At 41.4% G+C, this 26070-nt stretch overlaps 1 protein-coding gene across 13 annotated transcripts in view; it reads left to right on the top strand.

Moving 5' to 3' along the window:
* RAD51B (RAD51 paralog B) overlaps positions 1-26070 on the top strand; it is a 473504-nt gene that overhangs the window by 337995 nt on the left and 109439 nt on the right. Inside the window, exon 11 of one of the 13 annotated variants that reach the window (XM_075103129.1) lies at positions 1278-1360. The exons of the other annotated variants lie outside the window; for them this stretch is intronic. Coding sequence (XP_074959230.1) covers positions 1278-1345 — 68 coding nt within the window. The 3' untranslated portion in view covers positions 1346-1360. Of the gene's footprint in view, positions 1-1277; positions 1361-26070 lie in introns of those variants that run through there. 13 annotated transcript variants of the gene reach the window in all.

Below are 26070 nucleotides of genomic sequence, written 5' to 3'. Positions count from 1 at the left end.
AGTCTCATGCTTTTGTGTGAATCTTATGAAAGTAAAAGGCAGTTAAGTCTCACTGTGCTGTGACTTATTCCTTCCTCACGTAGCCACAACTACATTTCTTTTGCTATACCCAAAGGTTATGTCTGTTCTGGCTTCACCGCTAGCATGTTTGGTAAGGGCATTGCTAGTGTCATTTTACCTTGTAAAACAATAGTTAGCAGTGGAGGACTATGACTCGAATGACTTAACCTTGGTAGTACATGCAACTCTTCTTTAGCTATAGGACTTTATGTGTTCTCCATGTTAAAACCTGGTTGCCGAGGGGAAATGCTGGATGCTTTATCGTTCCCTGTGCTGGGGAGGGGAGAGTGGTGCCAACAATTAGCTACAGTCTAAAGCTGGAAGTCTCCAGAGTGCAATCCTGAGTAGATAGGCACATTTGAATAGCACTTCCTCTAAACTAGAAAACTATGTTTGAGGCAGGGTTTATTAGCACAGGGATGATGCTTTGCAAGTAGGGTTCCTGCTGCTTTGGGCCCAGTGCTGTTTTTCTTTGAAACTTTCTCAATGTTTCTAGAATTCACACATCTTGTTCTACCTCAGGTATCTCTGCATCTGTTGTGTAGACTTGCCCTGTTTTTAAAACTGGACTAACCACAAATTTAAATGATCTTATCATGTAAGCTTAAATCTGTCTTGATAAGATGGAAAAGGAATATATAATCCTTTCATATAAACAGACACACATGATAAACCTTCCAAACAAACAGGTTTTTACTTCAAAATGTTTTTCTCATTACAGTTAATCCCTAAAATTAATAACATTGGACTGTTACTGTTAAGTATTTTCTGAAATGTTCATCTGAACTTTTAACATAGTGTTAATGATTGTTGTACTGCTGCTTCTCACTGTTTATGTTGTAATGAAACCAGAATCTGGTCCTTTGTCATTCAGTTCTGTGAAGACCCCTGAAAAATTTGTGAGATTAAATTTCAGGGCCAGATGGAGTTAAACAGGGTTACAGAGATGAGAGAGGCAACGAGCTTAGTCAGCAGTTTGTTAGAGCAGGGTGTATCAGCCCCAACTGTTCCTTTGTTTGCCACCTGAATAACTCTAGAGGGTCTGCCTTAGAGCTTGACTGAGGCAAGGCAGTGCACACATGACTGCATGGGTGAAGAGGAAGCACAGGCAGATGATGCTACAATTAACAGTTCAACAAGAGATGTTGTTGCTGGATTTTACTTTATTGTCCACTGGATCTCATTTTCATTTGAACATCCTGGCTTTTCCATTACAGAAACAGTCTCCCATATAGTCCAACACCCTGTGAAGGTATGCTTTCCAGAAGCAGCAGCAGAGATGTGAAGACTGACATTTCTCGGAAGTGTTGTGGTGTAGAGTGCTATCAAGCAGTCTACCATAGAGCGATTTCTCAGTGCTGTGTGCTGTTGTGGAGACCTCAGCTGGGTTGTGCCTTACTACCGAGTGAATAAGCTTAGAATAAGGAGGCTGATGTCCTGAGCTGTGAACACCAAACATTGCACTCCTGAAGATGTTTTGAGTGAGTTTAGGGATGAGACTCTTTTGCTTAGTAGCATATAGAAAACATCACATTCCTCCTTCAGGCTGCGTGTGTTTGATGAAGGACTTCAGTCTTGAGGCATGTCAGATGGGAACTGCACACTACACCTTTTACTTTCTTCATGCCGCATTTGTGTTGTGGGTGAATTACCCATAACAAGCTATTGGGCAGCCAGGGACATACATTGCAGCTGTGTGTCTGTAGGCTGTATCCTGCCTGCCATGGCCATTTGCTGAAGTTCACAGAGGAGCAGAACATCCTGTTTGCTTAGTTTTCTTTTGTCTGCCCCGTACCAGCACAGGGAGAATATTCCTATATATCTTTTCTTTTCTGCTCTGAAATTGGATCACAGTACTCGTGATTGTGTTCAATAGCTGGAAATGCTGAGGATATCCGATTGCTGAGGTCTCTTATTTTAAACACCACATGCCAGGAAAAGTATGTGGGATCCCACCAGCTTAGCACTGGAGGGTGCAGGATGCATCAACAGGAAAACCAAACAAAGCATGAAGTGAAACTCATTTGAAAAGGGAAGGGACTCATATACCACCCATCAGCAGTGTTTAAACTCTTCGTATCCACACAATAGGTCTTTCATTTTTCTTCAGTTCTTCTCAATATGCAATCTTAAATTGATTTTTAGAGCTGCAGCTGTCACTGAATTCAGCAGGAGCTGTAGGTGCTTGTTACCTTTGAAAATCAAGCCAATGTATTCTAATGTGGTAGCAAAAGCCAAAACCACTAAATTAGAGTGGTTAAAGCATAACTCTGATAGTTCTGTAATGTGATCCCAGGCACATTCATATCTGATACAGAGACAGGGCCTCATGCTGTGCACACCAGAGCTCAAAGGTATGTTGTGTTTTCTTTGCCTTTCAGCCCTCCTTCCCCTACAACTTTGTGGCCTTGCTTCATCACTACAGTCCTTCCAGCTGAGTAATACTGAATAGGATAGGACCCTATTGGAGTTTAACAGAGCTAACTTTTTTCATCCAGAATTTTTTCTTTTCCTTGAGAAATGGGTTTGCTCCCCCTTCTTCTCTCAAACATGCATTAGGCTGAACTGGGAAATGAGTGGTCAAAGAGCTGACCCATAGCCTCCCACCTACTGCAGCAGCAGTGAGGACGAGCAACCACCACCTGAGGCACTGTTTGATTTTCATTTGGAAGATCAGTTGTGCCCTAGGAAAGGTTCCTAAGCAGTGGCCAGAAGTCAGAGCAAGTCCAGATTTCTCCAGTGTAGAAAGAACTAGATTCCACTGTCATGTCTGAACACAATGGGAGAAAGATATCCATCCAGCTGGTCACAGCTGTCTGGGTTCAGGAGAGACGCTGCTAACTGCTGTATCACTCAAGGGCACAAGAAACTTCAGCGCACAACCTGAACGTGCAAACTCGAGTCCTCTTCTAGCAGAGGGGTTAAATGAGCTGGCCCACGTGAGGGGTGCAGGTGACAGTGTGGCACTAATTGAGGCCAGCTTACCTCATACTCAGTTCAAGAGTGTGTCTTTTGCAGACATATCTTTGCAGAATGAGACCTTTGGCTGATGATGAAGCTGTCGGTCCCCTTTGCTCCCCTTCCCAGTCACCATTGGAACAACTGCATCCACCGACACCTGTTTTCAGTGTAGCTTCTTGACTATGACTTGGTTGATGGTCCAGAGAGGACTGCACAATTGTTATTAAATTTGTTCACCTGCCCTTCCCGTAGTGTGAAAAGTGAGTGATAATTTAGTAACTTGTCCAAAATAGTTACTTGTCCAAGAAGAGTAAAAGTCTGCAGGAATGCACAAGTCATAAGTCTGTGGTAAATGGGGTTTGCCACCTGTCTGTTACAGATCAGAGAGTATGGATTTTGTTAAATTACTAAAGGCCTGTTTGTCAGTAAAGTAAGTAGGAGATGTGACAGGGAGGGGTCTCCTGATGATACTGATTTCAGGAAGTGTGATCAGATGCCTGGACGTTTTCAAATAAAGTATATTCCGAGCCTAAGCTGTGTGCCTCGTATGCACTTCCTTCAGTAGTTGCCAAGGATTAAGCTGTTTTGGCTTTCTTCGGTTTTGGTTTTGTGTCGGGTTTTTTTTTCCTAATTTTCAGAATCCATAGCTTAACTGGTTCAGAGAACGCTAGTTTAAATGGCCTTCTGTTATTGCTTGCCTGTTAGACTGGCAGTTTTTTCAGTTCATTGGTTCTGTGTCTTTTTTTTTTCATAGTGTCACATACTGTTGGTAAAATAAGGAGACTTCAAAATACAGGAAGTAGAGGTAATGTTGATCTTGAAACACCAGCAATTGAAAGAACCATTCATGGCTTCCTTCAAAACAAAACCCAAGTGGTAAGATAATGCTAACCAGGGCTGGGTGCCCAGGAGAGCATCATAATGAAGCACCCACTGTTATTGTTCAACTCAGTGTTTGTTCTTCATGTGAACAAAAGGAAGGAAGAACTCTGCTATCAGGCTAGAGAGGAAGGAGCCTATGTTGCCCTTGGCTACCCTAACTTTAAATGTGAGGAAGCACAGGGCATTGCAGCATAACCTTTTTGCAGTATTAGACGGGGAAAATTGATAGTTCAGGAGGTTAAGGGCGGACACTGTTTCTCTACAGACTAGGCTTCCTCTGCATGACAGCCCCAAATCAGGTATGTCAGTGCTAGTATTTGCTTAGGTTATCTGAGGTTTTAAAACCCTGTTTTTAAACACTGGTTCCTCTGCTTTGCTGCTTCTCTGCCATCTGATTCCTCCTCTGCATTGTTGCTCACCATCAGGAACAGTAAGAGATGCCATTTCCTTACTGAGTGTGACAGGCACCAGGTGTCCTGAGAGTGAAGTTCAATCATGTTGCTGAAGCATCAGGAATGCATCAGACTGAGTCAGGCTTACTGCTCCTGCTCCACCCATAGAGTTGTCTGCTGAAGTGGCAGAATCCCTGCCGTCCCTCTCCCCATCCTTCAAGTCATGAGGCTGACACATTGTCTGATTAATGACAAAGTTTACCATGCTCAGAGCCATTGTTTCAGATTTTCAGATGACTCAGGCAATGATTGTGTCATCAGCTAAGCTCAGGTTATGATTTAAAGACTCTTCTTGCAGTCATGAAAGTTTGCTTAGCCTGCCTGCGTGTTAGTCTTATGCTGGCTTTATCTAGTCCATGTACCATTTCTACATATCAAGAGACGCTAGAGAAACAGATTTACATCCCATTAGAGGCAACGCTATGTTGCTGGGGTGTTTGAAAATAGTGGGTGCATATTTTGGTTCTGATATAAAGAGTTCATTCCTTGTATGTGATGCTTTGAAATTTCAGGCCACAAAATGAAGGCAGCCCCCAAATACTTACCAGCTTTGTCTTCACATTCAAAGTGCACCCCTGCATTGATTTCTTCTTAGTTCACAGGTTACCGTGGGGTGTTATGTACAAAATGACACTTTCACACATTTATGACAGCCTATTTCCATAATTCCAGATCTAGTTGCACTCACAACTCTATTCTACTGGTTAGCTGAGATAAGGGATTTGCTTCCTCTAGTGTATAAGACATGAGTTTCAGAAGACTGCTTCCAAACTTTTTATAATACGGTGGCTTCATAGATTCTATGTTTTGTGAAGGCTCTAATGACATTACTGTAGAGAGAGCAAGAACTTTAGAGAAAATAACCTTGTTTTGTTTAGTGCAAGTGTGTTCTGAGGGCACGTTGATTTGTCAGAGTGAAAGCATTTGATAAGAATACAAAGAGAATAGGGAGAATCCCATGAAACTTCTGAGAGGATCAAGTGTAAGGAGTATTCTTTAAGGGGTCATAGTACGTCAACTATATACAAAACTGATGAAGGCAGGAGAATTAGGGCCAAGCTCAAATGAGAGATGCTTCTTGTGGTTCTGGAGGTGATCAACTTATGTGTAAAACCATGCTGGATACAGGAAGAAATAAAACAAATACTCTGTATTGTGTTATTGGTATTGTGGCTCTGTAAAACCACTAAGCTCAACACAGAAAATGGAAAGAAAACTCTTAGTGTCCTGGAAAATAAAATTAAGAAATAGAATTAACTCAGACCACCCACCAAAGTAGCCTTCTGGAAACTGGTCTTTACTTCATATATTAGGTGTGAAAGCACAGTAAAATGCTGAAAACCCAGATGGAACAGTGGGGAAATGAATCTGCCCATGCTTAGGATTTTTACTTTGCTAGCATCTTAAAGTGTGGTGGTTCTTTCAAGAAAAGGATCCAAAATTATGTTTAGTACATCTTAGTCAACCCAGAGCAAGTATACTCAGTTTACAAATACAAATGGTTTGGGTTTGTTTTGTTTTTGTAATTGCTAACCCTAGAAATTATTTGTTTCCTAAAAGCTAAAAGGGGTTCTTTCCTTCTCATGTGTCATCATGAGTAGTTTTAATGGAATAAATTGTGTCTTCCGTGCCAGCTAAAACAGTTTGTCTTCAGTTATGTCAGTCATTCAGGTTTACATATGCAGTTAGTTTTTGTACTTGGGTGTTAAAATAAAACTGAAGAGGCACAGGAGAAATAGAATTTACTTAAGTTTTTGATGGCCCATTTGCTGAACGGAACTAGCAAGGCTGACTGAGTAACTAACGTTCATTAGTGCAACTGAAGACAACAGATGAGCTTCTGTCAGGGAACAATTGTCTTGAATCAAAGTAGGTCCTGGTTTGATGCATCTGTAATTAGAGCTGCCTAGCTCTGTGGAAGGGGTTTGCTTTCCATCCCAGGGCTAGAGGGCTTGGCAAAACCTGCTATGGGGTGAACTTCAGACCGTTTTTCTGTAAGGCTTATTGGGGAAACGACAACCCTATGACTGACTTTATAGAAACTGTTTTTATGACCATCTCTGTCTGTCTGTCTGTCTGTCTGCCTGTCTATCTATCTATCTATCTATCTATCTATCTATCTATCTATCTAACATTATTTCAACTTACAGAGGATGTAAAAGACCATGTAGCAGATAACAGAGGATTGGAAGCCTGGTATCAAAGCCATACCTAATGGAATTGCTTCTCGTTGATGGAGTATCTGTGACAGACTTGAGCAGAGGTTTTAACTGAGAGTGAAGGTCACACTATAATGGATATGAGGAGTGGGGGTGGATATGACTATCAACTGGAAAGAAGAGAGGGAGAAACATGGGGGAGCACAGCTGTGTGGTGCACTGCGACAGAACACATCTTGTGGGCCATTAGGAGATGGGGGTAGGCTAAGCATTTGCACGGGCTTGTTCTTCCCACTGCCTCACCTTTCTACCTGCTTGGGAGGGGAAAGCTCTTTCCATACCATTTTACAATACAAATCAAAACACATCTCTTTGATAGAATGAAATTGGGTGTGATTTACTCCTTTTTCTTGGATAGAGGCTTACTGGAGCTTGCAGGGAGCTACCCTGGACACGGGGAGAAAGATGCAGTCTTCACGTGGCTCCTCTCAAGGGGTTTCTAAGCAAGGGACTGAACTTGATAACAGAATAGTTTGCTGTCGGAGATAGCTGAAACCTGTTTGCAGACAGGTAGAAGCCTTTTATGAAAGAATCCTAGTAAAAGACTAAACCTGTTACCAGGAGGAAACTTTCAAGTGAACTGATCTGACAAAAGAAACAAGAATAAATGAGGCAGTGTTAGTGCAAAACAGGGCTTCTTAAAGAAGCAAAATGGCTTTGTTTCCACAAGCTAGCCAGAGGGATATTGGTTGCTACAGCAGGAGCCTAATGGCATCAGGTTCACCAGCCTGGCTGTTTGCTCGCAGCGGTACGTTCACTGAACATTTCAAGCACTCCAAGAAGAATCTAGAGACCGAGGACTTCACTATGTTTTATTAACATTCTCTTTCCAACACAAATCACACTAAAGAAGGCAACAGATGAATCCTGATTTCACTTTATTATTAGTTGTTGAGATACACATTTATTACAAGAAATGGGAAACAGATTACACCAGCAAACACATCTGGCCTCAGACTGGCCTTCAAGTTATCCAAAAAGAAGCACGAAATATGGCGTTGTTTACAGCCAGGCACTTACAATCCCACACAGCTGCAGGGGTGAGAGGCATCAGAATAAACTCTGAAGACAAGCTGACAACAGCTCCGCTGCTGGGGTGCCCCTTTTGCAGACAAGGCAACAACAGATAAAGAAATCTTGAGGCTGACCCAGAGCAGTGCTCATTAGTGAATGAAGCGCAAGCAGGAAATGGGACAAGATTCCTTTTGTCATAGTTTTTCACCCAGCTGTCTGCCCGTCCCACAGCCACCCACATGCAATCAAATATAGTCATAGTCAAACTCCAGAAAAGTTATACAAATAAAACCTCCAGTGACTGCATTCAGACCCCTTCCAAGTTACATTTGCCCCATTAGCATGGAATTAAAAATTGCTGGGTTTAATCCAGGCACATTTATCATAGCAATTGAGGTTTATTACGAGGGATTGTATTCAGGTAAAGCCGATAGGATCGCATAATTCCTCTTACTCATGTCTGTCTGTCTCTCTGTTTCTCTGCATATATACTTTTTATTATTGATTACTACCACTTTTAGTACATCTGGGGAATTTCCTTCTGATGGCAAAGCTGTGATTATTACTCGATGCAGGTATATACTCTCCTTGTTTGTGTGAAACAGGTGTGTGATTCCCAAAATAACAGCATTAGTGAGCAGAAAAAAACATTTCTTGTCTTCTGAAATGGATTCTCCAAGGAATCAAATGCTATTTTGAGATTTTTAAGTTATCATAATGACATTAAGACTTCAGCTTTTTGGGATCTTTTGCATGCGAGTACAGCTCACAAAATCTTGCTCATAGGTTATTAAAAACTTTTTTTTTCTTGTGGATTGAAAGCGGTTTTTGCCTATATTTTTCAGCTGGAGTGAAAGAACAAAAGACTGTTACAGGCAACTCTATAAAGAGCTCTCCTTCTTCCAAATGGCTGCCATCCTGCTGCTCTCCAAAGAGTATGACTGCAGGGTGCTGTGAGTAGTTACAGTCTACTCACTTGCTGTTCATAGTCCCTTCATGTTTGGCCTTGCTCCTCAGCAGCAGTGCCCATTTTTAAATAGAGCAGGTGTGTATGACCTGTTCATGAGATTCCTCTAAAGGGAAACTTTTAAGGCATCAGCACTGAGGTTAAGCATAAAAAAAAAAAAAAAAAAAAAGGAGTGTCACATTTGCAGCTTATTGCATTTCTTTTAAAAATCATGGATTCATGCAGTCTTGAGCCATCCAGTGTCCTATGACTGTGTGTAGAGTTCCAAAGTTGCATAAAGTAGCCAGAGAATTCAAGCTGGCATAAACAACAAAAAAAGCCCAGCCCCTTCCCACCCAAAATTAAAATAATTTAAGATTGGTATTGCACACTTCCAGATCCTTAGCAATATCATATGATAGCATTCTCTAAGTGTTTGAATGTGTTATTTAAAAAAATATCAACACACAAGGACATTAATAAAGAAAACTGATGCTGGAAGATGTGGAGCTGAGAGCACATAACATTAGTTTAGGGTGAAGCACACTAAAAACACACTGTAGTAAGAGATGAACAGGAGTAAGTCTAGGTAGGTCAGAAAGTTGGTGAAGAGATTGCTCTTTCTGAGATGGAGGAGAATTATGGCATTCAGCTCTCTTTCTGTGTGACAGGAGGAGAACAAAAAAGATGTCTACACAGTGGTTTGGTACCAATAAGACAAAAGGGGTTTGACCATAATCCTATTGGTACTGGCGTATAGCAGTAGTGACACCTTTGTCGACAGTCATCTACAACTGCAGTCACGAGAAACAGCACTACAGGGAAGTGATTTTCTTCTGTCATCCTTTACCATGGTGAGAAGACTATTGTGTCAAAGCTTCTCAACTGTTGTATCATACCAAAAATAATTCTCCCATTTACCCTTCATAGCAGACTAGTTTGCCTTTTCTTTTTCATACTTGTTAGAGCTAATCTAGAGTACGTTTTCTGGACAAAAGGAGAAATAATTTTGCATTACATTGTCATGGCTTTGTTTTTTCTTTCACTTGTCCTGAGGAACCCAGAACTGGTTGTTTAGAGGACAACACAGCCATACACCTTCTTTATTGCTTGTTCTCCCATGATACCTCAGCACTGATCTGAGGCAACTCTCTCTAGGTTCAGCACCCCTTTTAAGGGATGAGATCCCACTTGAATTGGTCCACGTGGGTATTCTTTTATACTCACAAGTATTTACAAGGAGTTAGCCTAAGACCAACTTATTCCACCTTGGCTACTAAAGAGACACGAGATACAAAGAAGTCATAGTTGCTAATCAATATGATTTTAAGTTTAACAGGGAAGGGATGCTGCAAACTATCACAACGGTCTTTGAGGCATCTGTTTTGCCACTTTTGGAGTTTCATTAATATCTCTTCTGTGTTGTTACGATGGTAATGGTAGCTATCAGACATTACTGCATTTCCTCTTACCAGTGTGTCTGAGTGCAGTATCACTAGAGCTTTTAGCTGTGTATTTTTTCCCCCACAACTCTCATTTCTCATCCTTATTTGAATCACAGGCCTGTTCAGCAGGTCAGTTAACGGACAGCAGATTTTTTTTACTTATTCTGGTTCTTTTCTTCCCTTTTCCCTCTATTCATATAACACACAATTTGTAATCTTTGTAAAACCGAAGAAGAGAGAAGTCTTGATTTCATCTAGATTAAAATCAGCTGCAGCCTATTAATGGACTCTGCCCAAGATTGAGACTTTAGGAAACAAAAACACTGGACTAAATTAGACTGAACTGGCCTCCGTCTCCTGGTGAGGGGATTCATATAGCGAAAGGAAAGGGGAAAAGGGGGGTAAAGGGAGAGGATCTCCATGTGGTTTTAATTCATTTTGATTCTCTTCCTGAAGCTAATTTACCCAACACAAAGGCTCTGTAGTGGGCAGCCAGCTTTTTAGAAGTTTGGCTTTCACTGATAAACAACTCAATTCCTGTTCTGAAGGTCTGAGATAGCTCAGACCTGTGTGTAATCAGCCGAGGTTTAATGTGAGTATTTTGGTACAGGGTATTTCAATTACATATTAGAGTCCTTTCATCATCTCTCAGAGTGTATCCTGAAGACTCTTGGATAATTGATCTAACTCCTCCATTCACTCTCTCCCCAGAAACAGACAGTGAATTGTCTCATTGAAGAATCAAATCACCAGACACATGGGCATGTTGGGCCAAAAGTCCTTCCACTGGCGTGGCACCTTCAGAAGGCAGTTCTTAGCTTCTTCTGGGCTTAGAAGCCTTTGCCACCAAAGTAGCAACAGTTTTCTGCCTAAGGGAAAATACTCGAATGTTCTATTCATCCCCTTTGCCATTAGATCTTTTTTATTGCATTCTTAGCCCCATTGGTGTGTGTAGTCCTCTAGCAACATGCAGAAATTATGTCTTTGCCCTAAAAAAGTCAGACAGTGGGTAGGGAAGTGAAGCAAACAGTAAATCATTAGCTGGAAATTATTTAAGTGATTATGTTAGGCACAGACAGTCTTTGGTTACAGTTTTCATGTACTCAGTGATGATAACTTGTAAACTAAGCAAAACTAAAAGCAAATGGGGAGATTAATGGAGGGACTGAGATGGAGGAGGGAGTGGAACCAGACCTTGAAAGGATGGGTTGACTGAGACAATATCTGTGGGTGTATGGTTTCCGAGTGCTTCAATCCCATGGGCAAATATTTGTTACAGTAAATTAATATATGCAGGGTATATATCTATTGCTGACTGGCTAATGAGCCACAACAATCAGCATCAGTTTTTCACTGCTCTTTTACACGTGCCCTAGGAATGAGTAATATCAAAGGAAATATGGTTTTACGATTGAGGTCTGAAGATACTGGCTTCAGCTGCTAATTCTTGCCTGTTTTGTGTAATAGTGGACAAAAGAATTTCACCATGTCCTGTTTTCCATCTTCTTTTCTGATTTACAGAGATACTAAAATGTTCAGCATTACATGTAGGATGCTCCATTTCTACAGTGCTAAAGGCCATATACATACACAGATAATCCAGGTATTGCACAGTTATCCAGAAAACCTTATATATCCTTATCTGGGCATATTTTTCCAAAGTGAATTTTGCATTTTCATGGCTTTCCAGCTTTATGAGTCAATTCAAGCAAAGGTTTAAATACACACAAAATCCCTTATACTTTCCTTGACTTAAATAGTTCCTCACATTTATAACAGGTAATCTGGAGACTACGTTGAGTGGGATATGTTTTTTCCATAGGATTCCCATGTAGTCCTTTGTTCTCCTGACAGCATGCTGTACTTCCCCCTCAGCACCCAGTCCACCTCCTGTGTGGTGCAGTGCTCTGAAAACAGGCCAGAGATGCTACAGAGCTTTTGGGAATTAGACTGTTTTTTTAAGGATAAACCAAGTTTGATTTCATATACTGGTACTGTGAGAAAGACTATTTGAATATGAAGGTGAAGAACTGGAAATCTCCTTAGCATTTCCTGCCCATATTTCTTCTTGCCAAAACTTAGGGCACAACACAGCTGATATAAAGTGACCCAAAGGCTTTTGGATACTGCTGGGCATCCCACTTTCTTCTAGGCCTTCCTCAAATGCTGCTAGAAGTGAATTGGTCTACTGTCCTTTTCAGTTACTTTGGTTTGTTCTTTTGCTTATATTCTGTCAGTAAGTCTATTATCTGTCTAAATTTCAGACAGAACACTTCCTGCCCTCTCCCCAACACGTTTGATAATGATGATTCCAACAGAGGTGGTTAAAACTTTATTCAGAAAAACCTGGAAGTAATTAGCCATCTGGGACTTGGCCGAGGATAAGGTATGGTTAAGAGATGAAACTGAAGTCCTTTTCACCTGCTTAATGGGTTTTGGAGATCTATTTTAAGGCTCAAAGTAACCTGTCAGTATACTGAGAGAGTAAACTTGTTTTGGATTGCTTTCTTTAAGAAGAAAACTGTTCCTGGTATTCTCTACACACACACACACACACCCCCCCACACCCACACCCCCCAAAAAAAAATAGGTAATTTTATGCTTTTAGGTAGTTTTTTGCTTTGAGTGACAGATGCTTTGAGTGACAGCTAGCACAATACCAAATAAATAATTACAGTTGTTTAATGTAGCAAAAATTATGCACTTAGCATTGGCTTACAGTAAGCCTCACATGTTAGGATCTGCTTCATATGTCGACAAAAATACCATATTCATCCCCAACACTTTTAGGAGCAGAGCTGCAGTACTCATTGCCTTAATCTCCACGTTTGGGGCATCTCTTCCCATGATTCCCTTTGTCTTGTGAGGCCCAGACTGCACCTAGTGCAGCCTGGGGTTTTTTGCAGTCTTTTGTTTTTAGCAATTACTAGACAAAGAGGTATTTAACTGTAGCTTTATTTAGCTTGAATGGAAACGTAGTGATAGATCTACCAGGTTCAATAGGTTTTAACCCTATAACAAAAAGCCGCAGTTGCCTTCTTCCATTGATTCAAATCTGAAGAAACCAGATATGTTCAAACAAGAGACTCTGGAGAGATGGATGGCGTTCAGACAGTAATTTCAAGGCATCAGGCTATGACGTGGAGGTTGTTTTCAGAGAAACCTGTTTTAGTGTGTTTGCAAACTTGGGCAACTCACTGTATTCTTGCTCTCGGTTCACAATGTAAAAGTTGTCTTCACAATCATAAAGCTAGAAATACGCTTTAGAAAGGGAGAGAAAAGATTTGAGAGCGCATTATTCAGTTACCATGAAAAAGGTTTTATTGTGATATATTATCCTGACCCTGTCCAGTCCAATCCTTCCCCGTCACACAAAATGGTGTAGCAGCAAGGTCTTGATGCTGGAGATTCCCAGGGATGAGACACAGCAGAGGTGATGTGTTACCTCTGAGTACCTGTACCAGGCTGAGCTCTAGTTACCCATGTGCTATTAAGGGCCTGTGACACTTGCTCATGTTTTACCTGTAGAGAGGAAAAAAGCTCACAATTTTTCAGTTTTCAAATACATAAAGTTGTCTGCAGACAGGAGTAAAATGGAGAGAGAGACATCCTGCTTTCATGTTCTTCTTGTGATCCTGTAGCTGGCTGCACAAGTGTTTGTGCAGCCACAGGTGCTAAGGCATCCAGAGCTTAGTGCTCTTAAGCACACTTGCATTTACATGACTCAGAGTAAGTTCCACTCCTCTGGTCTGGTAGCTGTTAGCAGAACAGGAAGCAGGGCCTGTTGGGAGGATTTATTTTAAGAAGCTGTTGTATAATTTTGGTTCCTTTCAGCTGCAGTGTTCGTTGTCAGCATATGGCTGCTCTTTCAGGGATGCTCTGAGCAAGCTGTACAGCCATCGTTCTTTCCCATTTGCCTTGCTGTGCTCTAAACTTAGTGGGTTTTCAGGGTACACTGCTGATCTATCAGGTCGAGCTGCTTGGGTGCCACTTCTCAGATGGTAACCAGCAGTAGTTCACCCTGGCTGCTGTCAAACCTGTTCAACTTTCTTTAAAACTATTCTTGCTAGGGTAACAGTCTACCAGTATTTTACTGTGAAACCTGGGTCCTTCAGGGAGCTGCTGCATGTACGATGCTGTAGGGAAACTATGGGCACAAGCTGCTGTACAAGGTGAACATTTGCTCACAGTCTGAAAGTAGATTTAAGAATAAAAGGCAGAATAATATCGAAGAGCATCCTGTAATATGTTAAGTTTTTTACAGAAATACCATTAGGAGGAGGATCTTTATAGTCGTTGCAATACTTTACCAGTGAAGCTCCTTTCTGAAATGAGATGGCTTTATTATTTAGAGAGCTCCAAGCAGTAGAATTGTCCTTCGCCTGGGAGTTTTGCTACTTGTCTCTCTAGCAGCTGTTGGGGAACAGGCCATGAGTTCTTCCTTATCACCACTGCCTGGTGGGTGAACAATGCATTTGGAGTTATTTCAGTTTGCTTTTAGCCTGTTGGTGAACATTGGCATAGAGCCTGAAGCAAAATGGTGGAGGAAGAATGAAGTTATTGGCTTCAGTCATCAGCAGTTTTCAAGGGAACTAAGATGGCTCGCTCTGGTGCGTTTTCCAGGGGTTGGACACATTGTGCATTGGTCTCGAGATTTTCATGCTGGTCAGCACTTACTGTATGGATCTTTTGTACCCACAGGCTTCCAAGCTTTATAGGCTTCCCAGTGTAGGTCAAATTCACTTACACTCTCTGTCTTCTTGCTTGCAGCACGTTTCACAAGAGTCTTCTAATATTATTGGGTTATTTGTTTCTCTTCCTTAATTACTAGTTCTAAAAAACTCTGTCTCATACCGTTCGGAGAGAAACAGGCTAGTCGATAAAGGCAGAAACTGAACAGTTGGCTGTCTTAGTAGAGCTTGAAGAATCCAGTCATGCTGGTATTCTGAGTGTACTTAGTGTTTCACTTTGATGCTGGGAGTCCTGTACAGTGAAGGGTGAATACAAAAGTAGAATGTTGGTATTAGCCCAAAACTTCAGATGTTTATCATTCGTTATCCGAATGTCACATACCTGAAAAACTGGCCTTGAGGTTCCACAAGAGAAGTTTTCTTTTGAGGTTTTTGCTCTGATTTGGGTTCGATCTATCCAGAAAATGTCTTGTGGCATATTATTTGAATTTTTGCAGTTTTTTCTCCATCAGGAAATAAAGTTCCTGAAGTTCTGAGCCAGCGGAAGAAGGTTGAAATAACATAGAAGATGCTTGGGTAGACAATTTCACACATGTTCAGAGGTTTAGCCTTCAGATTTTTGCCAAGTTTTGTATAAAAGTTTGGTCTGGCTCTGATGTTATCCAGAGTGATTCATCTCCTTCTGTCTCTGAAGTGGGTGAATCATGCTGTGTATCTCCAAGATGCACTGTCAACATACACAGACAGAGGAACACTAGAAAACATGCTGTCCTGAGGTCAAACCCCTTCCATGTAAGTGAAGACTAGCAGATCCATGGAAATGTCCTTTCCTGGCTTTCTAGATAGTCCCTTTTTGATTCCCTCTGCCTAGACAAAGGTGAGCTGAGATGGAGGCAAGCTTTACTGTCAGAAGAATAAGTTTCTTTCCTGGTATCAAGCACCATAGTTGGGAAGATTATTTTCTCCTTCCTGCTAAGTCCCCTAGCACTTCTGTTTTTTCCTCGAATATATTGGCAGTGTCCACTGGAAGTGTCAGTCCTGTTTGGGACCCCACTTTCTTTTTTTTGTACTAGACAAGAAAACTGCGTCATTTGAGGAATAAAAATGAAGATTCTGTTTCTACATCTGCTTTTCTCCCTAACCTTCTATCTGTTGATTTGACTGATTTGCAGCCCTTCCTTTCCCCCTTGCCGTTAACTAATGGACTTTGGTATTCGGCCAGCCTTTCAGTGCACACACCACCATGCCAACGAGACTGTGTACAGCTATTCTGTCTGCTTTGGAAGGCTACAGATGCAGCCGGAGCTAGAACAATTCCCGTATTGATCCCGCACTTGTCAGTTAATCCGTCATAAGGCATGGGAATCCTAGCCCCTTCCACATCTGCCTGCATAACTGCAGGGGAAAAACCAATTCTCTGAAGTTCTCACCAGGGAACAAGAAAGCAAAGAGAAATGGGAGCTTGCTGGGAGAGAGGGCTGTAAGCTGCTGGGCCGCAGGGCCGTGAGATCGCCTACCTGCTCCACCCTTTCCCCCCGGCTCCTTTTTATCCTCCTGCAGGTCAGCAGGATCAGGTTTATGTTAGCGAACCATGAAGCTTATCAGATAAATGCTGCAGCAGCAGGTGTTTGGCTGTCTCCACAGGCCAAGTCTAACAAGGTTGATATTGTGTCTGTGACCGAAGTAATGCAGTAATTACTTTTCTGGGCTTGGAACCCCCAAGGGTATTCTGGGAACCAGTTAGAAAAACAAACCTTTCTAAGAGCAGGGGATTTTTAAAAAGGAGCAGTGGTGCTGCCTGTGCCAGAAGGAGGGGACAGGCGTTTCGAGTACCCTGTCCCCCTGTAGCTTGCTCACATCTCAGGGGCCCAGGACAGAGGCAAAGTGCTTGAGTCCGGTTGCTCACGTCTGGGTGGGCAGCTTATTTTGGCCCATGGTGGCATGTGGAAAGCCAGCTGCTTTCTTTAAAGATATTAATGTGGTACTGCAAGAAGAGTGAACCCTGGGTTAGGGGGGGCCCTTGCAATTCAGATTCTCTCCCCCATCCCACCACAGGGGGAGCGAACCATCGGCAGTGTGGTGCTTAGTGGCTGGCTGGGGTTAAACCACAACAATTCAAATTGATTTACAAATCAGAAGTTGCATAGCATATCTTTCCCACTGCTGTCTGATTCTTCCTTCTGAGCATTTCTCTTGTAAGCCTTGGGCGCAGGAACTGAGTTACAGGCCATGATGCAGCCTAATTACGCCCAAGGAACAACAAGATCTCAGAGCACAGCTCCGCTCTGCCATGCCCCTTTGTCTCAGGTACTCCACTCCAGGCTATGGAGGGGAAAGTTAAAACAGGTCTGTACAGTGATGGCATTTTGAAACAGCTATGTTCATCCTTCTTTTTGAAAGAATATTGATCATTCAGGCCAAAGCTTTTTCCCTGTAGCTGATTATTACACATGATAATGCCTATTACTGTAAGGTCATTTAAACCAGGTTTAGTAATTGCAAAAATGTCCTGAACTCCTGGAAGTTTCTTCTGCTGCTGTGTGGTTGTCCAGGAGACCAGAATTTGAAAGTGAGAAGAGGAAGAAAGCAAAACTGATTAGACATTCATAGGATTGCACATTAGATTTGAACCCAGTATGTTTAAAAAAAATACCTTTATAAAGAACCTATAAAATTCTTACTACCTATAAGGAATTCTTTAGGCATCCTTCTCTGCTGTTGAATCAAGCTACAAAGTGATAGCTTTGTAATGATGAATGAATTTTCCCAAGTTAGGAAAGTTAGCATTTCATGAATGTCTGGCAATGCTTTCCTATTCCCACTGTTTATGTTAAGCTCTATTTTTGCATATTACCTTGTATTATGAAGACTTGGTGCTTTGGTGACAGTCCAAAGATACCATGCCATTCGCCCAATGTTCTTCACTGTTTCTTGCTAATGTGTTTTGTTCTCAGGATGTTCTGAGTTTGCTGTGAAGCCCTGCTGTGAATGCCATAGCATACTAGTCCCCAGTGTTTAATTTTGTACTAGGAATACTGTGCACCTGGAGGCGAGTGATATGGATAGGTCAGACACTTGCTTCCTCAAGGTACTTAGTGACTTTCCATGAACACTGCCAGAGTGTAGCAAGTAGTGAAGAACTGCTGTACTAGGACCGGTGGGAGGGAAGATGTTGTGACTTGCCTCAGCATTATTGCTTTAAAGGTTAACCTTAGTCAGCCCTTGAAAAATGGTGCTAGGGTTGCTTCCACAGCAATTTCCCCATGCGGTAAATGCAATATAGATCATCCAAAAATCAGGCAGGCTATGAACCTGCTAAGAAGGCCAAGATGGTGCTTATAGAGCTCACTGCTTTAATTTGAGACACAGTTGCACAATATAGACAGTTTTGTTTAATGTGGTACTTTAACTTGATTTTTTAATATATATTGTTGAGCCACATGTGCAGTGTTTAGAAGGACACACAAAAAAAGCTCAACTAGACAGATTTCGTCATCATATATTTTTCAAATATTCGGGAAAGACATCTGAAAATTATCATTTGGAGGAACCATTGCTGCAGAATTTGGCATAATTGCCTATCTGCATTGAAGTTTCAGATTCTGGGGGGAGATAAGGTCCATATATTTCTTTTTCTGTAAAAAGGAACTACCAACTATAATAAATAATCTATATTATTAATATTGTAGAGGAGGGGATCAGCAAGAAGCCGTTCAGTGCTGAGCTGTAGGATAATGTTAAAAAGAGGCTGAGGCACGTTAGGATTGGTGTTGCAGCGGCAGAGCTGTGTATAAGAACCTCGCACATGACCTATCAGTGCTCACCTGAGTGTAACCAGACATGAACCAGAATATATTTGCTATTAATATCACAGCTGTGATTATTTTTTAAACTTTCGTCATTAGAAGAATGTGCCAGCTTGTGTGTGTTCTGGCAGTGGAAGGGTGAAAGTACTTAGTTTCCATATGAAAGCAAGCGCATGCTGTCTTTAGGCCCAAAACAGTTATAAAAGAACCTCATAAAGCTTGAGAAGTAATGGCAAAGAGGAAAACAAGTGGCAGAAGATTAGACCAAGGTATTTCATGTACTGTGATGTTTTGGGTAGTCATCTGGAAAGAAATAGAAGAGACCTTTTGAAGATCACTGATTGGAAACAATCTTTAACACTGATCAAGTTCACCCTTGTCAAAAACGTTATTATTTAAATATTAGGCATCCTTTACTCCCATGGCACAAAACTGATTCAAAGACATGATCTGATAGATGAACTGGTTGAACATGAGCCAGCAGTGTGCTCAGGCGGCCAAGAAGGCCAATGGCATCCTGGCTTGTATCAGGAATGGTGTGGCCAGCAGGAGCAGGGAGGTGATCGTGCCCCTGTGCTCGGCACTGGTGAGGCCCCACCTCGAGTACTGTGTGCAGGTTTGGGCCCCTCACTGCAAGAAGGACATTGAGGTGCTGGAGCGTGTCCAGAGAAGGGCAACGAAGTTGGTGAAAGGTCTAGAGAACAAGTCTTGTGAGGAGCAGCTGAGGGAGCTGGGGTTGTTTAGTCTGGAGAAGAGGAGGCTGAGGGGAGACCTTATTGCTCTCTACAGCTACCTGAAAGGAGGTGGGGGTCAGTCTCTTCTCCCTAGTAACAAGCGATAGGACGAGAGGAAATGGCCTTGAGCTGCGCCAGGGGAAGTTTAGGTTGGATATTAGGAAAATCATCTTCACCGAAATGGTTGTCAAACATTGGAACAGGCTGCCCAGGGAGGTGGTGGAGTCTCCATCCCTGGAGGTATTTAAAAGAAGGGTAGACGTGGTGCTTGAGGATCTGGTTTAGTGGTGGACTTGGCAGTGATAGGTTAGTGGTTGGACTCGATGATCTTAAGGGTCTTTTCCAACCTTAACAATTCTATGATTCTATGATTCTGTGAAATGGCTATTTAGATTAGATAAAGTGGTTGGAATGTATTTGATGTTAATATTACATCCCTACATACTGTATGAAATCTCTCTTCATCTATCATCTAGTGAAATAGATTACCCAAGTATAGGATGTCATCTTCATTTTGCATAGTCTTCTGAAGGTTGGGGATTGGCTTGGATATTACTTTTGCTTTTACTACTATTTATCCCCAGTAGAAAACAATGTTGGTGTTAGCTATAAAGAAATGAAAACTTGTTGAATTTTTCAGGAATTGGTAATGGACAACAGAGTTCTCACCTAATAGTCGGTTTACATTTAAATCTGGACTATATCAAAAAGAAGAAAAAGGGACTCTGCTAACCAGACTGAAGAGAATGGATTTCATGTCATTCTTCAATGGAGCACATTATTACTGGCCTTTTAACATAGAAACTGCCAACATGAATGGAGTTACATGGACCCTGGCAAAGACTCTCCTCTAATATAAAATACCTAGTATTGTAATTTCTCATTGGATTCCCAAAACAAGTTAATGGTGTTATCTACTTGGCAGGATGATAAAAACACAACTATTGCTTAAATTATCTCACTCTTTTTTCCTTGATTAGGAAGTTCTATTACTCCATGGCCCAGGTTCATCAAACTTATTTTTTCTGTAGCCCATTTCCATTCCTGGCTTATGGTCAAAACAGGAGTTTAAATCTCCAGAATTAATCTTAAGCCTTTAAGACACCACATGATTTCTGACCCAGCAAGGACTTAATCTCACAGTAACATACACAGCAAGGAAGTAATCTCAGCCTTCCCATTTCTTGTCTGAACCTGCTGAGAGCCGCTATGGAAACACATCAGGGCCATAGTGATGCAGTTGCTGAATATCCCATCAGTGTTTCCAATGAGACTCCTAAAAAAACAAAGCAAAACAAAGGCTTTGTTCTTGAACTGTTGATAAAGTGACCATAAGAGTTAACATATTTTAGATGTAGTTTAGCTTTTCATGATCTTTTCTAAGCCTGTGATGAGTAACAATAGCCATTGATTGGTTACTAGCATGGTATATGCACATATTATGTATTTGGGAGCCAGTCATGATGTGACTGTGAAGTATGCATAGAGGTTGCTTAAGCAGAGTTTCTCTTCTTCTGGGCAGCATTACATATTGTGCTTTTAAGCATCATTTGAACACTCAGAGTTGCTTGAATGACTTGTCAAATCCCTCCCAAATGCTTTTGCATTCTCAACGTGGACAGATTTTTAGTGACCTGCTTTCAATTAAAAGTGGTAAAATGAGCCCTTGACAAGTTTACCATGAACTAGTTTCGAGTGCTCATATATTCCAAAAAGTGAGTCTGAGGCAATGGTGAGAGTTTCTTACTAAAACACACAGATACGAACTCTTACAAGTCACTGGGGAGTCCCTCTTGAACAGCTGCTTGTGCAGAATTGCTTCTTGTCATCCCCAAGACAACTGGTTGCCACTGTGATTTAAAATCTCTGGAGATAGTGAGACAATTTCTAGGAAACATGTTCAGCAGAAAATAAATAGTACTCAGGCTTTTACGTAGGTTAGCTTGATTAGTCTTGGGAGCACACACAAAACTACGGTGCTTACTGTGCACAGTGTGAGACTCTGACTTTGAATTTAAAAAATTCAAATAAAATTTCAGAAAGTTCTAGCTGGAATGCTGAAAATTTCCCTGTTGACTTTTAGGCGTGTGAGCCATCTTATAAACGGTTCATGCTGTTAGTGCTAAATAAATAGGAGTTTTGAGGTCCATTGCATGGGAAACGTATGAAGTCTGTAGTATCAGAAGGAAGACTAGAGTGTCTGAAAAACATAGACTCCAATTTTCCTTGTTATGCTATTGAATTTGTCTATTTTCCTCTCTTTCTGAAGTTGTCTTGCTCAGAAGTCCCACTTCAGTCCATTTTTCCTTATATGTATCTTTTCTGTGCTAGTTTTTGAGGAATTGGTGAGAGTGTTAAAATACATGTTTCAATCTCTCTCTATATATACCCACACCTCTGTATTAGTAAGACACGTGTAAGTAAAAAATTCCTTATGTTATTTGGAATAATGGTCTTAGGCCACTGTTAAGATTCCTGTTTCCCAGTCATTTAATAGACTGGAATTTTAATCAAGGGGTATCAAAGGATATACCTTTGGCCAGGAGAAAGTAGTTTGGCAAACAAAAGGTAGGAATGGTAGGGATAGGAGGTCTTTTAATATGTTTCCATGAGACAGAATGGAAAGAAAGCAAATGCAAGAGAAGACTAAAGGAAAGAAAAGAACCATAAGGGAGAAAAAAATTAAAGGACAGTACCCAAACTGAAAAGCTGCTAGGGAGAGAGAATCATCTGAGGAGCTCCAAAAGGTGGGGAATCGAAAACTGGAATTAGGAGGGGACATTAAAAAAAGTCAAGCCTAAAACTTTGTCCATACTGCCAATAAATTTATTTTGCTCAATTTTGGCTAAGCAAAATAAACATTTTTTTCTGGCATGTATAGGTGGTAGCCCAAATTTGTTTGTTACAAGTAGGTTGAAAAAAACCTTCCAAAAATACTTTTGCCTAGCCTGGTGGATTGTGCTAAATCATGTTTTTACTTTGAGTCAAACAGATTTGGCCCCACAGAGGCCGGCCGAACACCGAGGCGGATCAGACACTGTTGGATTTCACAGCTGTTTTTAAATTCTGTGGTTTTCGCTGTGTGGATGTGGCTTAACTGCAACATCCCACCAGAGCTCCAAGGGAAGGAGCACCTCGAGGTAGCATTCTCCAGCTCTGCCAAACATCAGGTACGGTGTAAGCAAGGGAGATTCAGCACTCAATGATCGTGATGTCTGTAGTGTAAAATCATGACAAAAATGCCTGCAGCAGACTGTAACACAAAGAAACCAAGGACACAGACAATTAATGTGAACGTGCTTGTTCTACAACAGCATGCCGTGTGTTTTGCTCTGTTTTATAAAACTTCAGTGGGGCTGGGACCTGAGGTGGACCAGAGACCTTCTTGGAGAGGGGGCAAAAGTGGCTTAATATTGCCTTTGTCTTTGCCTGGTTTCATGAAGCTTTGTTACTTGTTTGTAGTTGGCCTCAGTGGCGCTGCCTGGTGTCCTCCCAAGGAGCCACTCTGCTGGTGAGGATCACCAGGTGCAGACAGTTGACTGAGGCCTTGTAGGATCATAGCCAGGTTTCAGGTTGTAGTAATGCTGATCTCTCAACTCATGGTCACGAGCAGGTGGCCAACCGAAATTCAGCTTCTGCATCAGTTCTGGTGCTCGTGAAACCCCTCAATGAGTTGTCTAAGGAAGCTCAGAAATCTGTTTGCATTGTACTTGTGGGTTAGCCTTTTGCCACTTTTCCTCCCTGAACTGACTTCTTGCGGAGTGAGGTGAGCTGTAGCGCAAGGGAAGCAGCAAAGAGAGATGGAGGAGAGCATGGGACCATGTCTTTTGCTAGCCATTCATAGTTACAGTGATTTGGCTTCAGTGTCAAACCATGTGGGACAGTGAAGTAAAGCTACTTGTTTCAGGATAGCACACCCTCTGCTGCAGGTGTTGCAATGGCGGAAAAGACTGGTAGTACAATCCCAACAAAAGCTGAATGTTTCCACTTTTTCCTGTGCAACAGACAACTTCAGGGTTTTTTGGAAGCTCTGACAAACTTGTGAGTGTAGTAAACTAGTAAAATGTGGCTTGGTACAGATCTGTACCTTGTGGTTGTTTAACTGTATCTACAAGTTTTTCCTGTAGTTGGCATACATAGAAGTCCTCTTTGTGGGTTCCATGGAATCTAATAATGGGTAACTTTATAAGCCCATCAGGGGCATTTACGGGAGCTCTCTCCTCTACTTGGTCATCTCTTTTCACTGAATTTCTGTAACCTCACCTATGTTTGAGAGCCCCTATCTTTTGTCAGACTTGGTTGAAAAAGTTACACACTGGGATACAGAATGTGATTGAAGAAGTGTTGACTGGGTTGAAAACCAGACTAAAGAAAAAACCGATAAACAGTATTAGGAGGAAAATGACACAACTGTATTGTCTGATTTTAGTGATTGCAAACATGATTTTAACATTTCTTCCTTCGAGCAATGTCTAATGTCCTACTGCTTCTATTCAATAGAATGTTGCAACTCAAACCTGTTTAGTTGAGCTGAGAAAAGGCTGGACTCATAAATGCTAATCTAACTCTTTTTATGTCAGTTCCAGCATACGCAGAAAAGCTAGTAGGGACCTGTTAAATTGATTCTGGCTGTTAGAAATACAGTCTATATCCCTGGTCTTTAGACAGCTTTTGAGGCTCACAGTGTTCTGTGGGATGTAGGGCATCAGTTTTGGGCAGCTAGCTAAAGGCATCTTAGTCTTATTCAGCACCATTTTCTTTGGCGTGTCTCCATTGAGAGATAATTGGAGGAACAATGGTGAATTGAGCCTCACAGCCTGATTTTTCAGACAGTCTGAGTACCTAAAGACCCTTGTGCTGTTACTGGTTGTTTTGCGATAGCATCTGTGACCCCTATTCAGTATCTGGAGCTCCACAATGTAAGGCACTGTGTACACGCAAAGAATAAAAAGATGGCCCTTGCCCTTGCTGATTTCAAATATGATTTATCGTTCATCCAGCAACACAGTATGTCGCACTGAACACCAAAACTCATGGCCAACAAAATCATAAACCATTTGAAAACAAAGTCAGCTTAAAAAGACCACATGAATCACCATGTAAATGTTGTCCTGTTGTACACTGGAAACGTTTCTGACTTCTGATTGGCATGTTGATAAATTCCTGCAATCAACATCATGTGACAAAGGGGCTAACCCAACAGCTGGCATTTCTTAAGTGGTCATAAATGGGATCACACTTCTTTATGAGCTCTCAGAAAGGGAAAATGTATATTTCAAATTGCTGTATTGGCAAATAGGAAGGGCAGATGAGGAAAACCAAGAACAATCTATTTAGTTGCAGTAAGCGCCCAAAACCATAGAATGAATACCAGTGCTTTATGAAAGAGTGCTGTAAACAATTTGAGCAGTCCATTTTTCTTACAAAATTGTCTAGCCATAAGCCATTCCCAGTAGATGAATAGTGCCCACCAGTCTTTGCCAGCCAAAGAGAAAAGGGGAAAAAAACTTTGCGCTGAAGTTGCTGTGGTCCTTTTTGGACTTGCAGTAGCTTTGCGAAGCAGTGTTCACAGTCATTCATTCTGTTTTCAGCAGTGTTCTTGACCATACCCCCTACCAGTAAGAGGACCTTTAAGTCCAAGAGGGAGAGAGAAACAACTTTTTTTTTTCACCAACTAGCAGAGGATGTGCTGGGCCAAAATAAAAATAGCAAGGTCAGGTCAGGGCAGGGCCCTGCATTTCATTAGCCAGGCCTGGCTATGAGTGATTAAATACATGCAAGAAGCTTCCAGGGAGGAGGGATGTCATGGTGGAATACAGAAAAATAATTCAACTGACTGAATACAGGATGGTACTTAATTAGAGAGATAAAAGGAATTAATTATTTTAACTTTGTAGAAGAGAGGGGATATTTTTTATTCTCTGTTGAGTGTTTTGTAAAGGGGGGAGAGGAGGGTCTAGACAAAAAGCATGAGCCTGGCTTAACAGAATCCAGATAGCCTCGAGGTGCACGTTGACCTAGCCTGCAGTTCTTATGAGTATAACTTGATGGAGACCCAGTAAAAAGGACAAAATTATATTGGCAATGGAATCAAAGCCCTGTTAAATTTTGGAGGCACTCCGCTTAGAAGCTGATGACCTTCTGAGCACGTTGCACTGTCTGTTTCATTAGACATGTTAGAGAATTTGAAAAGAATGGAGCTTTGAAGCTGAATAAAGTACTGTGTCAAGTGGTGCTTTGGCTGCCCAGCTTGAATTTGCTATTGGAACTGCCTGACTTAACTGAGGTTTTATAGCTGCATTGTAATTCTTCTATGAGAATCGCATTGTTGCATAGGCACCTAGGCACTGAATGCCCATGGTTTGTAGTCCTTTTCCATAGAAACTACCAGCCCAGCTGACTGAAACTAGGATACATTTACATTTGTCCACAGCACCAACAATAATGTCTTTGCAAAATTTCTAGGGGCTATTTTCTCAAAGTAGACCATAGGAATTTGGATCTCAACTTTATACCTCTTTTGAAAGATGATTCCTGCAGCGGCACAGTACTCCTTAGAGTCATGTTGGAAGGCCAATTCAGAATCAGCTGGGGATTTCTGTATACTCATTTTTGAGTGAATCTAACTTAAAATATTGTGAAAGCCCAGATGTACTTACAGTAGTGCAATCTCTGTGTTTAGACACTAGTGTATTTACACCACTATAAAGATATTTGTATCATACTAGTTCTTGTTACCTAAATACTGTATTTTTCTGTCTGGTCCAGCATGCCTCAACTACCTGCGAATTGTTTTCTTGGACAGTGTCATATCTTCGTGGTTCTGTTATGGTAAATATAAAGCTTATAAAAAATCTTTT

This window comes from Phalacrocorax aristotelis, chromosome 9, assembly GCF_949628215.1.
Source record: "Phalacrocorax aristotelis chromosome 9, bGulAri2.1, whole genome shotgun sequence".
NCBI classification, from domain to species: domain Eukaryota; kingdom Metazoa; phylum Chordata; class Aves; order Suliformes; family Phalacrocoracidae; genus Phalacrocorax; species Phalacrocorax aristotelis.
The sequence above is the reverse complement of the archived record's forward strand: the minus strand, read 5'-3'. Positions and strand labels throughout refer to the sequence as shown.